The sequence below is a fragment of the Macrotis lagotis genome, chromosome 3 (genome assembly GCF_037893015.1).
Source record: "Macrotis lagotis isolate mMagLag1 chromosome 3, bilby.v1.9.chrom.fasta, whole genome shotgun sequence".
Classification (NCBI taxonomy): Eukaryota; Metazoa; Chordata; class Mammalia; order Peramelemorphia; family Peramelidae; genus Macrotis; species Macrotis lagotis.
In genome coordinates, this window is record NC_133660.1 from 241142177 (window position 1) to 241157228 (window position 15052).

General features: G+C 37.2%; 1 protein-coding gene across 1 annotated transcript in view; it reads right to left on the reverse strand.

The window, feature by feature from the left end:
• Nucleotides 1-2894: 2894 nt before the first annotated feature.
• The window catches only part of DKK3 (dickkopf WNT signaling pathway inhibitor 3), a 67970-nt gene continuing 55812 nt past the window's right edge, over nt 2895-15052 (reverse strand). Inside the window, exons 5-8 of the mRNA XM_074230324.1 lie at nt 12936-13028; nt 10188-10332; nt 7607-7763; nt 2895-6559 (exon numbers count right to left, since the gene is read on the reverse strand). Coding sequence (XP_074086425.1) covers nt 6313-6559; nt 7607-7763; nt 10188-10332; nt 12936-13028 — 642 coding nt within the window. The 3' untranslated portion in view covers nt 2895-6312. The remainder of the gene's footprint in view (nt 6560-7606; nt 7764-10187; nt 10333-12935; nt 13029-15052) is intronic.

The window sequence follows — 15052 nt, forward strand, 5'->3', positions numbered from 1 at the left end:
GTAGCTAGTCCAACTAGCCCCAAACAGGATATTCATAGCTTAATAATAAAAGCTGTGCAAAGGCCATGAATGAATGATTTTCTTTGTTTCACTGATACACACATTACCTCATTGACAGTTCGGAAGTAAATGCAACTTGTGTTAACTAACAGAAAACAGCAAAAGTAGGAACTGAAGATATAATGGAATCGTTATCAGAACCAGCTGTAACAGTAAAAAGTGTGGAGGTGTTTTATTTGCTTGCTTGGTTTGGGGGTGGTGGTGTTTTTGTTTTTGTGTTTTGTTTTTTTAAGTATTAGGAACATTATTCTCAAAATAACATCAGACAGTTCACTTTAGAAAGTTCCCAGCAGGTGATGATTCAGTTTACTACATTATTGTAACTGTGACTGATTTTTTGTTAGGTTTCAGATGTAGAAGAGAATTTCACTACTTCATCCAACATTGTAAATAAAATTTATGCTTTCAGTTATCAAAATTGCAGATCAGATACTTACCCTGGCTAATTTTTCCCACATGTTTTTCATTGTGTACATTTTAAAATATTACAGCACATTTAAATTTAATCCTCAATTAGGTTTCACAATGCTGGGTCCTGTAGGATTTTCTTTTTCTTTGTTAATGAGGCTTTTCTATTCAGCTGCCCTTTTTTGTACATTTCATTTTGAAGACTTCAAGTTTGAATCTTCTAGAACCCTTGTAAGTCACACTTTAATTTTTGGAATTGATTTATAATAACATGTAGTTTAACTTTTGGAAACATCTTAAAATCTTACAAAATAATCTTTCTAATAAGATCAGGTCATCATACAGGACAGATACATTCAACATGAATTGCGAAGACTACAAAACCAGCAAGTTTTCGCTTTGCTAAATAAGAAAATCAATGAAAACAATTATATATAATTTTTGGAAATGCCATCTAATTTATAAAAATCAGTAAAAAGTTTTGGTAAACTTTTTTTCATGCCAGATGCTGTTTACAACAATGAACATGCCAATAAAACATTTGTTCATTCTGTTGTGTTACTTTAGTTATTAAACTCTTGTGGATTTAGAATCTGGGTAGATGCTGGATGTAATTTTTCTTAAATACATGCTTTGTGACATAAATATTGTTGTCTCTCTGAAAAAGAAAGAGGTAATGGTTAAATTTACTCAATACAGTATGTATAAGATAGAATAGCAATTAAAATAACCCAAGTAAAAGGAAGTCTTACCTTTTAACTACCCTGTTAATATTTCAAAATTGAACATCTAGGAAATTAATTTTTACAATCTGAATTTGAGAACTCCAGTTTGCATCTCAGATAACCTCAGGCTGTTGTCCAACATGACCTAGAATCGTTGCATGTCAGAGAAAGCAATGAAAGCCCAGAGTCAGAGTCAGTGACTTTAGGGTGTCATCAGATATCAGGACCCCAGCGTGGGAGGGTCAAGATGCTTTGAAATGGAGGAGGCAGCCTCAAGCCTGCTTGCCCATATGGGAAGTGCTGCAGGGCTGGGCTTCATCAGTCTGACACAGCAAGCATCAAGTTGGCCCATACCGAAGCTAGGGTTGTGGTTTCGTCACCAGTGTGGGTCTTTTGCTGTCATGGATTCCATGATCACAGAATTCATCCCAAACTCAATAGTCTTGACAACATAGAACAGTCTGAAAATATATCCATAATCTTTGCTTTCATGAAAAAAATACATCAAGATCATATAAAACTTATCCATTGTGTTCTGAATAGTTCGGGATATTTCTGGAATGTTACAGGCACAGACTTTTGAGATATCAATATCAAATGATCTTCTTGCCCTGCCAAAAACCCAACTTTTTGATCTTAGACAAGTTCCTGCCCTCAAAGAATTCAGTCATGTAGGAGAGAGAACAAGATAAACCATTTATACCTGGTTTTAAAAAAAAATTAAGGGAACTTTAGGAAGGAGAGTCCTTAACTTGGAAATGAGAGAATGTGCCCTTGAAAGATGTAAAAACAATTGGGCTGAAGGATGCTGAGAAGTATGGTGTATTCCAGTGACATCTATTTGTAGATGGAATGTCAAACACAGCTTTGTATGATGGTTAAAATGGTTGGGTGGCTGCTGGTTTTTCAGGACTCCTGTGTGGGCACTAGACATCAACGTGGGCACTGACCCGGTTGGACCTGTGTAGTGCAGAAAATCATTTTGGCAGGTGTGAATTGGAAGAACAATAAGAAAGGGGAGAGGTGTTGACCTTATGATAATGGCCTTGTGGTTAGATAAGGATGGGGACTGGACCTGTGTGATGAGACAACTTCCACCTAGTGCAGGTCAGCACCTCTTCTGCCTTAAAAAATTGCATAGAGCAGCTAGGTCGAATTCATCCCTTAAAAAATCCACAAGTTGACATTGTTGTAAAATTTCCCTTCAGTACTGGCAGCACAGGAGACTGACACCTGTCCAGAGCACTGAGAGCTCAGACTCCCCTAGAGTCGAGCAGCTCTTAATGAGACTAACTAGCCCCTCTACCACATGAAGTGGGAACAAAGATGAGATCTTGGGGAGGTGGGCCTGCAACATTTGGCAACTAAGCAGCATGTAGGAAAAGAGGCAGACAGCCTTGATGTCAGAAACCTGAGAACCTGGGAGCCTGTGATAAAAATAAGGGACTTTGGGGAGGCCATGTTTAGGAGGATAACTATTGATGCTTTTGACATGGAAAGCCTATGAGTTGCTGGTAGGTAGGGTATCCAGGTGAAGTTTACTAAACCCTGGTCAGAGACTTGAGAGTTTTGAGGCTGCCTGGTAGGTTTGGTGCTAAACAGGACCTTAGACTAATGGAATCAAATTTAGATAGAAAGTGGTGTGGGTGGAAGGGGATGTGATGCTATCAAGCCATATGTGATATGTATGTTCCATTTTGACAGAATCACATTTATCATGTTTTATTATATTTTGGTTTATTTTGTTAAATATTTGCCAAATTACGTTTTCACTTGGTTTGGTCTGTGCTCATTAGTCCAATGGGCTGAATGTGGTCAGTGTATTTGACTTAGATTAGATTTGTGAATCCAAGTCTTCATTTTACAGAAAATGAGGCTGGAAAGTTAAATGATTTGACCAAGATTACATAGCTCATGTCAAGATTTATTTGAATTCAGGTCTTTGTAGATGCCACATTTACAAAAAGATTGTTAATCCAAGGAAAAGAGAAACAAGAGCCCTAGTAATAGCTTTGGGAGATAATCATGATTTAAGAGGTGAAAGATAATGAGCCAGCAAGGAAACTAAAAAGGAAAGACCAGTGGTGTCATAGAAGCCAAGGGGGAAGACTATCCAGTAGGTTGTGCTATTTAGAAAACTGCAGCAAGGTCAAAAAAGGCTGAGTACTGAGATAGTATCTTAGATTTTACAATTAAAAGATTGTTGGTAAACTTAATGAGAATTTAATGGAATGCTTTGGTTAGCTACTTGCCTTTGGGTAATGGAGTGAGATGTAGGTGTATTGCAATGGAGAAAGTGAGAATAGATACATTAAGTACAATGTAGATTGATATGAGTCATAGAACCTAATCTATGAACTTCTAAAAAAACTAAGAACTGATTCCTTTGTAATCCTAAGATATTTTATCATAGGCATTTAAAAACATTCTGGGAAAGGGTCCACACAATTTATCAGTCTGCCAGAGGGTCCATGACACCAAAGAGATTAAGAATATCTTTGGGCCTAGGCAGTAAATGGGAATTAAAATTGTGCAGCACTGCAGTTAGCAGAAATGAAGGTCAAGTACAAGTTTTTGAAAGCCGGGGCACTGGGGTCCACACCTGGATGTGTTTGTAGGCAACAGGAAAGGAAGTGGAAAGGGAGGAATTGTGGTTGAGACTAATGAAGTGCTTTTTCCCCTCAGACAATGGAAACAAGATGAAAATGTAAAAAAGAGTGGGGGGGGGGGGAGAAATGACTGATCATAACAGATTCCCTCACTTCTCAGCTTTTTAACTTAAGAGTGAGACCATGGTAAAATATCTAAAGATCTATTTATCGACAGATCCAGAGCTAACTAAACCTGGAAACAATGTGGATCAGATAATTGTATAGCTTCATGAATGGAAGTTAGTCATTTCTATCTTGCACAACCCTTTTGTTTTAAGGTAAAGAAATGAGTTTAACTTGTGAGAGGGAGACAGGAGACCAAAAAAATTATCTCCAAAATTTCTAAACAAGGTATTAGAATTGTATATAGACACAGGTGACAAATTACAGATCCTTTGGTAGAAATTTGGTAGAACATTTCAGTGAAGGCTGTTTGAGATGATTAAATGCATGTCACTGATATTTATGGAAACACTTAAAAAGGGATTATCTCATTGGGTTGGAGCTGATGCTTAGGTTCCCCTTCAAATGAAGCTACTACATTGTCAAAAATTACTGTGGAAAGTGTGATTTTAAAAAAAAAAGCAGATATGTTGGAATAGATAATTTTTTTAAAATTATCTTTGGAAATAGTCCATGAATGTCATTTCACCCCAAATTATTTTCAGGTTTTGGTCCTAAAAAGTCATCCACATTTCATGCTGTGTATAATCTTTGTTTGATCATCAGCACACCATCTCTTGAATATTTTTTGACTAACAATAGAAAATTAGATTCATCATTTGGCCTCAGAATGGGCCATATTATACTGACTGGATTTTTATATTCTATTTTCTTCTGATGGTGTTTAAAATATCCTTTGCAGTTTTGAATAAAAGGTTTATTTAAGTGAAAAATACAGAATTAATTTTTTTGAGATACTTCCCACCCATTTTTGTAGGGGGAGAAGGTGGTGGTAGTAGTTCTGATGCATAATTTTACTGGTAAAAGAAACACCATGAGGCAATTTTATCTGAATATCTGCAGCATCTTTCCAGAATTCTCTGGGTCATTCGGAAGTTGAGTTACTTTACCTTAGTAACAAAGCCATTGGGTATCAAGTGATGAACTTGACTTCATATCATTCTGACTCTGAGCTCCACTCTCCATTTTTCTTGTTTTTGGGGGGTTTTTTTTGCAAGGCAATGGGGTTAAGTGGTTTGCCCAAGGCCACACAACTACGTAATTATTCCCTCTTCATTTTCTATACCACATGCCTCTCCTTAATCTGTAAGAATTGGGTTTATTAATTTTTCATGGAAATTTTGGTGTAATCTGACAGGGCAGCAATTATTCAATAACTCCCAACTTTCCATTTTATTAAGATTGCTCGCTAACAATCAACTAATTTCATACATTGTAAGCATCCTAAATCATCCATAGACTTTTTTGAGGGGGTAGGTGGGGGTGATGGTTGGTTGTTTGTCCTTCAGTCTCCAGGAGAACCAATGACACCCTGATGGTGATGTCTTGACCTGCAGGTGAATTGGATTTAAGTGAGGCAGATGCATACAAAGTCACCCTCTTGTCAGTTTTTGCAAGTCATATCAGGTTACTAAAGACAGTGCCATAAAAGAATTTTTAGAATATCTGTATCAAAGTTGGGTGTTTGGGCAGTTGGTGAGAATATATCGCCGATGAGTAAATATACTTGAATTCTGATAATGTAGGGGATTCTTTTATACCACATTCCATTTCAGCCATGCTTCAGAATAAACTCACATTTTCTCTTCCTAGTACATTAGTTACAGTTTTTTGTGGAGTTGATTGAAGATGTTTTTGGCCACTATTTTCTCAAGCTAACATATGAATATATAAATGGGGCAGTAATGGGGGATTGTTACTAATTGAACAGCTTTTCTTTATAGTTGGTCAGTAGAAAACATCCTCAAAAGATATAAGATTTTGCAACTGAATTCTCGATATAAAGAATACTCAGAAACTTAAGTTGTTGCCATTTCACCAGGATTATATTTTCAAAATGACAAGGAATTCTGTACATCGCTAAAGTTCACTGTCCCTAAAAAAAAAACCATTAGTGGGGAAAATTGTTTCCCTTTACAGCTCATCCTACCAAAACTTTCAAACCAATTCATTTTAAATGTTGGGGATAATTTAAGCTGAGCAAGTGTAAAAATAAGAATTCACTTTTATGCCTATAATTTTTAGTCACCTGGCCAAAAGTATAGCAAGCCTAATTTTTTTTTCAGTGCAACCTTTTTTTTTTGGTCCAGATGTATAAATTAACTGAAAGCACACTGAAAAAGAAACCTCATCTAAACATGCATGAAGAATATCCCCTCCAAATATATTAGTTATTAAATTGCACTTCTATCCAATAGTGAATGTGTTTGAGGTCTATACAAGCAAGACAATATACACAAATTACAATTGTAAAAAGTCTAGATTACAAAGCTGTCCTTGTCGAATTAAATCTCATCTACATAAAACAGATCAGAGGTCACAGCGGGCTCATCTAGAGAGATTTCTGAAAGATCTCTCTCCAGATTTTCCAGTTCCCTACGGACTTCCTGGACAAGATCTCCATCTTCCTGGTCCTCACCAATGTCTTCAGGCAGCAAGCTGAATAGAAAACCCTCATTTGTCATTGCTTGGTCTTTGTCTTCATGTCTTGTTTTATTGAAGGACAGTTCACACACATACACCAAACTGTGCCTAGAAAGCAAGCAGCTAAATTTGGTCACAATTCTCCAGCCAGCCTGTCAACCTTTTGTTTAGCACTTTAAATGAAGGAGACCTGCTCCCAACTCAGAAGCAACAATGAGGCTCTTGTTCTCAACTCTGCATTCACACCTCAAACAAGATTGTCCAAAGCATGGCTGGTGCCTCTTGACTATGAAAGTTTCGAAGGCATTTTTCAAAAATAGTTTTCCATGCATGGAAAAATCTGAGGAGCACCTGGCATAGTCAACTGGTTCAAGGACACAACTGGCTGGAGTAGTTAATAGCTAGCATTTATATCTTAAAAAGCACTTTTACATGTGTTATCTTTACTTGATCCTGCTATAATTATCCCCATTTTACAGGTAAGGGAACTGAGGCTGAGAAAGGTTAAATAATGTGCCCAAGCTCACACAGAATTTGAATTCGGAACTTCCCGATTCCAAATCTAGTGTTCTAGTGACTGTGCCAAAATCAGGATTATAGATTTAGAACTTGAAGCAGTTTTAGGAGCCATCCAATCCAACCCCCTCATTGTATGAAGAAACCGGGAGATTAAGTGCTTGGTCACACAGGCAGTGTGTCAAATCTGGGATTTGAGCCCAGGTTCTATGGCTCCAGAGCCCATACTCTGGAACCAATACAGTGGAAATGCTCTACCATACTACTTGTAGTTTCGCCCTAAAATGGCCCTTTGGATTGGGCACATCCAAATGACTGGCATGTGTGAGATAACAGTTCTATACTGTACTTAGCTCCAGTGGAAAGGGCTTCCCCTAAGGAGGACACCAGCAAAGTGCACTCAAGACTGGACAAGCACTTGTTGGTGCTGTAGAAGAGATTAATGGGATTGACATAGAAAGTCTCAACTCTCCTTCAGACTTGCAGATCCTGAGATTTTGATATGACCATGGTAATTCTTACAACCAGATGCCAAAAAGCTGAGATAAGAAGGTCCTGTGAGATATGTGCTGGAGCCTAGTGGCCATCTGGTGGGTTCTGGTTGAAGGAGTGGTTTTTTGTTTCTGATGGAGAACTCACCTGTGTGGCTGGCAGATTAAACCAGTTGCACATGGGCATCGATCTAGTGCCCCATCAGGTTCCAGTTCCCATGTGATGAGATCCAGTAGTCTATTAGAAGGGTCATGGCAGGATTCTCCCTCCACTGACAGCGGTGTGCACACAGGAAACAGCAGCCCTGGAAAAAAGCAACAAATCTTTAATGAACTCGTCTTTGAATTTCAGAAGAAATATAATGAGTCCTTACCCTTGAGATTACCCACTGGGTAAGAAAAAGAGATCTACTCTTATCCCCTCCACTTGTTCACTTCCCACTCCTACTGTCCCTAAATAACTAGCTGGGGAGGAAAGTATTTCACTTTATATTCCATTGCCATCTGGCTTTCAATCTCATTATTCAACTAAAAGTGTTCTGTTCCATGTTACCTATGAGGTCTCCAATGAGAATGCACCACCATCCTTGAATTTTATATGCTGCTTTGCTTTTATTACATGTTTAAATACTTTTCATTCATTCATCTCTTCATTGCCAGTGCAACCACATTTCCCTTTTCCTTTTCTTTCTTGACCTGTGCAACATTTTAAATTGTTGACCCCTTTTTCCTCTTAGGACTTAGACCCTTCTCTCCTCCCTAGATTTTTGTGATACTCTACCTCCTCATTTCCTTGGATCATCATCCATGCCCTATCCCTTATACATGGATACATCATCAAGGCTCTCATCTGTTTACAACCTCTATTATCATATAAACTCCCATGAGTTCAATCATCACATCTCTGCAAATGACTTCCAATTCTGGTCTCCCAATGGGATGCCCCATAATCATTTCAAGCAACCCATCCAAAACAATTCATTCTTTCCCCTCAAAATGAACCTCTTCCAAACTTCCTATTTTTTGAGAGCATCACCAGACACCCATGTTCCCAACCTCAGAATCATCTTTGACTCCTTCCTCTCATATTGCCATGTTATCAAGTCTCAAAAATTGCTTTCACCTCCACAATATGTTTCATATCTTTTCTCCTTGCTTCATCCATAGTGACCGCCCCTTTACTTCTTCTATGGTCTACTACAACAACCTCTCTGGTTTCCCAGTCTCTTATCTCTTCCCTCTCCAAACCATCCTCTACACAACACCCAGATTGATATCTTTAAAGCACAAAGCTGACCAGGTCTCTCCTATGCTTAAGAACCATCCAGTGGTTCCCGGTTTCTATAAGAGAAAATGCAGATGCTTCTGTGACTTTTCAGTGTTTGACAATATGACTGCAGCCTACCCTTCCAGGCTTTTGGCACCCAACTTTGCATCCATTCTATGTTCCAGCCCACCTGGCCTGTGCTATTTCTGGTTTATGACATTGTGTTCCCATCTGTGTCACCTCCCCTCATTTTCCTTCAAAGTTCAGCTCAGATTTTATCTCTTATAGAAAACCTGTCCTTTTCTCTCAGATGTTAATGACTTTCCCCACTTGGTATATATTTTGCAACCAGTTTTCCATTGTTTTCCCAAGTTGAATGTCTATTCCTTGAAGGTAAAGACTTCTATTTATGTCTTTGTATTCCCTCTATCTAGAAATGGAACAAATCAATCAACCAAACAGGAGGCTTGCTATACTTTGCTGCTCCTAGAACTCAAATTAAAAATAGAACAGAAAACTATCTTAAAAATGTAAAAGAATGCAACCCAATTTTTACAATCCCAAAGTCATCCCTATAATGATTTCCTTGCTCCTAAAGTCTCTTGAGGATAGGAATGAAGAGGATTTTGCTCCTGGGGAAAAAAATGTACTTATTCCGCTGAGAACTATCCTTTCTATCTTAATATTAAACTAGAGATTAGGGAAGAAAAGAACCATCTCCTTTGAAGATGTCTCTGAAACCTTTGCTGAGAAGGGGGGCGGGATGAATTTGGCTTGTTTTCCTTGATTCCATAAGATGAAAAAATAGGAATAATGGGGGGGGTTGCCTAAAACATTGCAGAATAGAAAAAATACTTCCTAAAATCAGAAATGTCCAAAATGAATTGCTTCAGGAAGCAGTGAGTTCCCCATTATTGGAGTGTTAGAGATATAGAAGGGAAGGGGTTCCTTAGCACCTTGATTTAACTAGATGTCCTCAGAGAAAAGACTAGGGGTGGGAAAGACAAGGGGGAGGAAAATGATAGCACTGGCAGGCAGAGGTGCAACAAGGCTCTACTTGCCCCAAGAGGGCAAAATTGGGACCAATATATCAAGAAAAACATTCTAACATTTAGTTCCATCCAAAAATGGAATAGAATACCTTCATTCCTTCTTTAATAAAGTTTTTCAAAGATAGGAATTTAGTTACCTAGCTGTGTGGCCTTGGGCAAGTCCACTTAACCCCATATGCCTTGCAACCCCCCCCCCAAAAAAAAGATAGGAATAATATAAAGAGGATTTTTGCTTAAGTACAAGTTGGATTAGATGACCTCTTGGGTCCCTTGTGATTGAGTTTCTGGGATTCTAGGAATAATAGTCTTATTTCTTATATCCTCCTGCCTGACCCAGTCTTATTGAAACAAGGCTTCTCAGGACCTACAGAAAACAGTTTCAAATGGCTAAAACAGGGGAAGTCACCTACCTTTTTGAAAAGCACAGCACAAGCCAGGCTGGCAGCCTTGCTGGTTGTCACAGATGGTTCCATTACTACCTTTTGAAGCAGCTTTTGCACAATGACCCCAGACACAGAGCTGGTCTCCACAGCATTCACTGTCTCTTGAACAGTCCTTGAGAATGGGGACAAAAAAATATATGAGGGCCCTCAGGCCTGGACAAAGGTTAGGACAAGACAGAGGTGTGGAAACTGGGTGAGGCTAATGGGTTAGTAGCGGAATTGTGAGCTAAATTCAAAGGGCATGGAAAATTCTGTATAAAACCAACAATGAGCAACAGTAGATTTGGATGGAGAGACAGACACACCTTAGAAAAAACTTAATGCATCCATTTATGATTTTTCAATGTTGCTCCACTAGGAGCTTACTGATTATTAACATTAAAAATTATTCTTTTAATAGTGTACTCAACTTATACAAGTTAACTTTGAAAATTTGGTAGGGTCAGGATACATGGATGCAAAGAACTTAGGGCAATATTTGGATGCTACCATTAATATGATAGTGAAAAGGACACTTCCCCCTTTTTTTGAACATTAATTGCCTCATCTGTAAAATGAGGATAATAATATTTATATTACCTTTCTCACAAAGCTAATTGTAAACAGCAAGTGATATATATATGGCTGTTGCACAACAGTCTAGGAATCCTCAAATTCTAACCAGTGGGGTAAGGATTCACTATTTGACAAAAATTTCAGGGAAAAACTGGAAACCAATTTGGCAGAAATTAAATTTAGACCAAGATTTTATACCACATCCCACAATAAGCTCCAAATAAATATATTACTTAGATATCAAAATCATAAACAAAATAAAAGAGCACAAAAAATTATCTTCTGCATTTATGAATGCAGGAAGAATTCTTTCTTAGTCAAGGAGTAGAATCAAAAGATATAAAAGATAGTTTTAATTACATATAATTAAAGAATTTTTGCACAAACAAAAGCAAGACAGTTAAAAATGAGAAGAAGAATAGTTAATTGGGAGAAAATCTTTGTAACAAATTTCTTTGATAAAGATTCAAAGGAACTGATTCAAATATTTAAGAATGACAGCCATTCCTTGATAGATAAATTGCCAAAGGTTATGAAAAACAACTCTCAAAGGAAAAAATAAAAATGTAAAGAATTAAATTTAAAAAGTTTCAAATCACTAATAATTAAAAAGATACAAAATAAAGCAATTCTAAAATTCTATCTCATATCAGATAAACGAAAGTGGCAAAAAAGAATAATAACAAATTTTGGAAGGGATATGAGAAGACAGGGAAGTCACCATGCCAGTCTGGGTGGAGCTATGAATTGGTCCAGCCATTTTGGAAAGCAATTTGGAACTTTCCCACCAAAGTCAATAAACTCTGCATGCCCATTGATCCAGTGATACTACTAGTAGAGCTATACCCCAAAGATATCAAAGGAAAAACAAGATCCAAATATACAAAAATATTTATAGAAGTTCTTTCTGTTTGAGGGAAAGAACTGGAAACAAAGGCAATGCTCATCAACCAGAGAGTGGCTGAACAGATTATGATAAGTGAATGTAAGTGAATATTATTATACAGTAAGAATAATTAAAAAGATGGTTTTGGAGAAAATGATGCAAAGTGAAGTAAGAACTAGGAGAACAATCTATACAGTAACAACATTATAAATCAACAATTTTGAAAGACAGGCATTCTGGTCAATGCAATGGCCAATTGAAATCTCTGAGGACTAATATTAAAGCATACTATCCACCTCCTGATAGTAAGATGGTGGATTCAGGGTATAGAATGAGACACCTTTTTGGGGGCCTGGCAAATATGTGGACTTGTTTTGCTAGACTATGTTTGTTAAAAAAAAATTGCGTTCTTTATTGGGGGAACACTTAAGAAAGAGGGAGGAGGTAATGCAAAAAGAAAGAAACAAAAAAGAAGAGTCATTAAAGATAGGTTTTTAAATGCACAGAAGAGAATAGAGGGAAGTTCAGAAGGAAAATAGAAAAACAGGATAATTTTGAAAGTAATTTGTTGAATTTATTATATACATTTAAAAAACAAACTATATAATTGAGATTTGTTCTCATTTTGTATATGAAGTTTGGGGAGGGGAAGGGTGTTAAATTCATAATAAATTTTTGATATGGGAGTTATTGATTCTTGTTAATATTGTATCATAAGTCTTTAATATTTAGTAAGTATAATAAAATAAATATTTCTTATTCACAAAAAACATCTTATTCTCCAATCATTTCTAGTATATTAATGAATGTATTTATCCCTGTGTTCTGGGCAAACAACTGATTACTCTCCATATACCTAAATAGCCTACAGAAATATTTCTCTACAGGATTGTACTTCTTTCTCCAACTCAAGTTAAAGGCTAAAGGTTTAGGGAGGAATGATCAGTTCCATATAGCCCGTTTCCAATCTGGCTAAGAGGCAGAGATGCCACTGGCCCTTCCCATCCAGATATACTGGTCAGGAATGGGTATGTCCTACAGAAACACAGGATTGGATTTAGAGTTTTCTTTGCAGGGCTGTTCCTTCCATCTTCTGCTAGGTTCCCCAAATGAATTATGTTATTCTAGGTGTTTCCAGGAATACTGGGGATTGTGGGGTGCCCAGTGAGCAGTGTACATTTTGGAATTGTCACATTTTCCTAAGGGATTGGACACTGGAGAACAAAAGAGGGCCAGTACCAAAGTCAGACTTTGAGGCATGGTTGGTTACTTACTGTTTGTTGACTCTTACAGAGTTCACAAGTATATTCAAAACTGGAAAACTGGCAATATTTCTCTGTCCCACAGTCCTCATCGATGATACACTCCTAGAAGATGAAAGAAACTTTGTTAAGTCATTGAACAAAATGACTCTCATCATACAGGCTGGATTTTTATGGATTTGCCACCAAAAGTCACCCAGGAGGGGAAGACTTTTGTTACAATAATCTACACATGAGCTTCTCTCGTTTGAGACTCACAACAAAGCTGTGGGGTCAGTGCTACCACTATCCCCATTTTACAGATAAGGAAACCAAGACTGAGAACCTTCTCAGGTTCTCAAAAATAGGTTTTGAGCACAGTTCTTTCTGACTTCAAGTCTAGCACTCTTAGACATTGTTGTGACTATCAAGTCCATCAAAAACCCTAAAATGATATTAGAGTGGAGGTAAAGTAATTGCTATTTCATGCAAATTTAGTAACTGTAAGAGCAAAAACACCTATCAGTTCACATTTATATTTGGTCCAATTCAACAAACCTTCATTATGGAGCTACTGTGTATAGAACACTGTGTTCCTTGCCAGGGAAGAGATCAAGTTTAGGCAAAACTTGGTCTGTTCTCCAGTTTCAGGGATATTTTTGTGTGTTTACTTTTCAACTTCTAGAGGATCAGGGCTTGTGTCTCTGTCCCAACACAGGTCTTGGCACTTAAAACGTATTTGAAGAATTAAATTTAAATTGACCTTTGAATACCAGGGGGATAGCCTATATAGGTAAAGACAATGCAATAAATGTATGCTTAGGACCTAACAGGAGTGAACACAAGGTACCATGTGAGGTGACTGCTAAGAGGAAGAATTACAAGAGATTATCTCAAGAAGGTAGCATTTGAGTTAGGCTTTCAATGACAGGGAGAAAGTCATCAGGATGCAGGGAAATCATTTCAGGTGTGTAGAACAGTGTGAGCAAAGGTACTGAGAAAGGACAATATTTAGATGTTAAAGAGGAGTGGATTTGGCTAGACTGTAGAATATGTAAAGAGAAATAAATAGTGTTGGATAAAGTTGGAATAGAAATATCAAAACACACCACTCCCAAGTGTGGTCCAAGCCAGATTAAAATATCCTTGGGAACTGTTTAGCAGAATAAAACAATCCAATAAAACACAGTTAATACTGCATTTTAAAACTAAGTAATCTGCAGGGACACTTATGTACAGATTGGTGTCCTGGTTTTAATTTGAGTTTGACATCACTGTTTTGGAAGACTGAAGTAGAACCAGTTCCAGCAAAGGTTCCCATGCTGGGAACTCAATAAGAAAAGGATGCTGCTGCTTAGATGCTCCCCATAGTGACCAGGTGACATTATTTAGTTTATTACCCCTTCCCCTTGTTTTAGTGATGTGCTTATTAATTTCTTTTTCTTTCTTTTATCTATGTAATTCTTCCCATCTTTTCTTTTGCTCTCAAGGAAGTAGGCAAATTTCCTTACTCTCCTCTTTAATTTGCCTTGTTAGTTTTTAAATTTTCATATGTCTGAACCTTTTTCTAAAAAAAGGATTTCTCTTCCTCATTCTCTTAATAATCTATCTTCTCTTTCCATCTGTTACACTTACTTGGTCCTTTAATTTCTGTATACTTAATGGAATCAAAACATCTAAGATACCTATTTTGAGTTTCCTGTTTTTTTTTTTATTATATATTTTGTTTTCCAATTATATACAACAGTAGTTTCTACCTATCATTTTTTGGTAAGGTTTTGAAATTACACTTTCCCTCCCATCCTCCCTTCCCTCCCCCCTCCTCCTCACAGAAGGCAATTTGATAATCTTTACATTGTTTCCATGTTATTCATTGATCAAAATTGAATGTGTTGAGAGAAAAAAACATATCCTGGAGGAAAAAATAAAATATTAGAGAGAGAAATGTAGTACATGAGACAACTTTTTTTCTTAAATTGAAGGTAATAGTCTTTGGTATTTGTTTAAATTCCTAAGTTCTTTCTCTGGATACAGGTGGCATTCTCCATTGCAGATACCCTAAAGTTGCCCCTGATCATTGCACTGATAGAGTGTGCAAATCCATTAAAATTGATCATCACCCCCATGTTGCTGTTAGGGTGTACAATGTT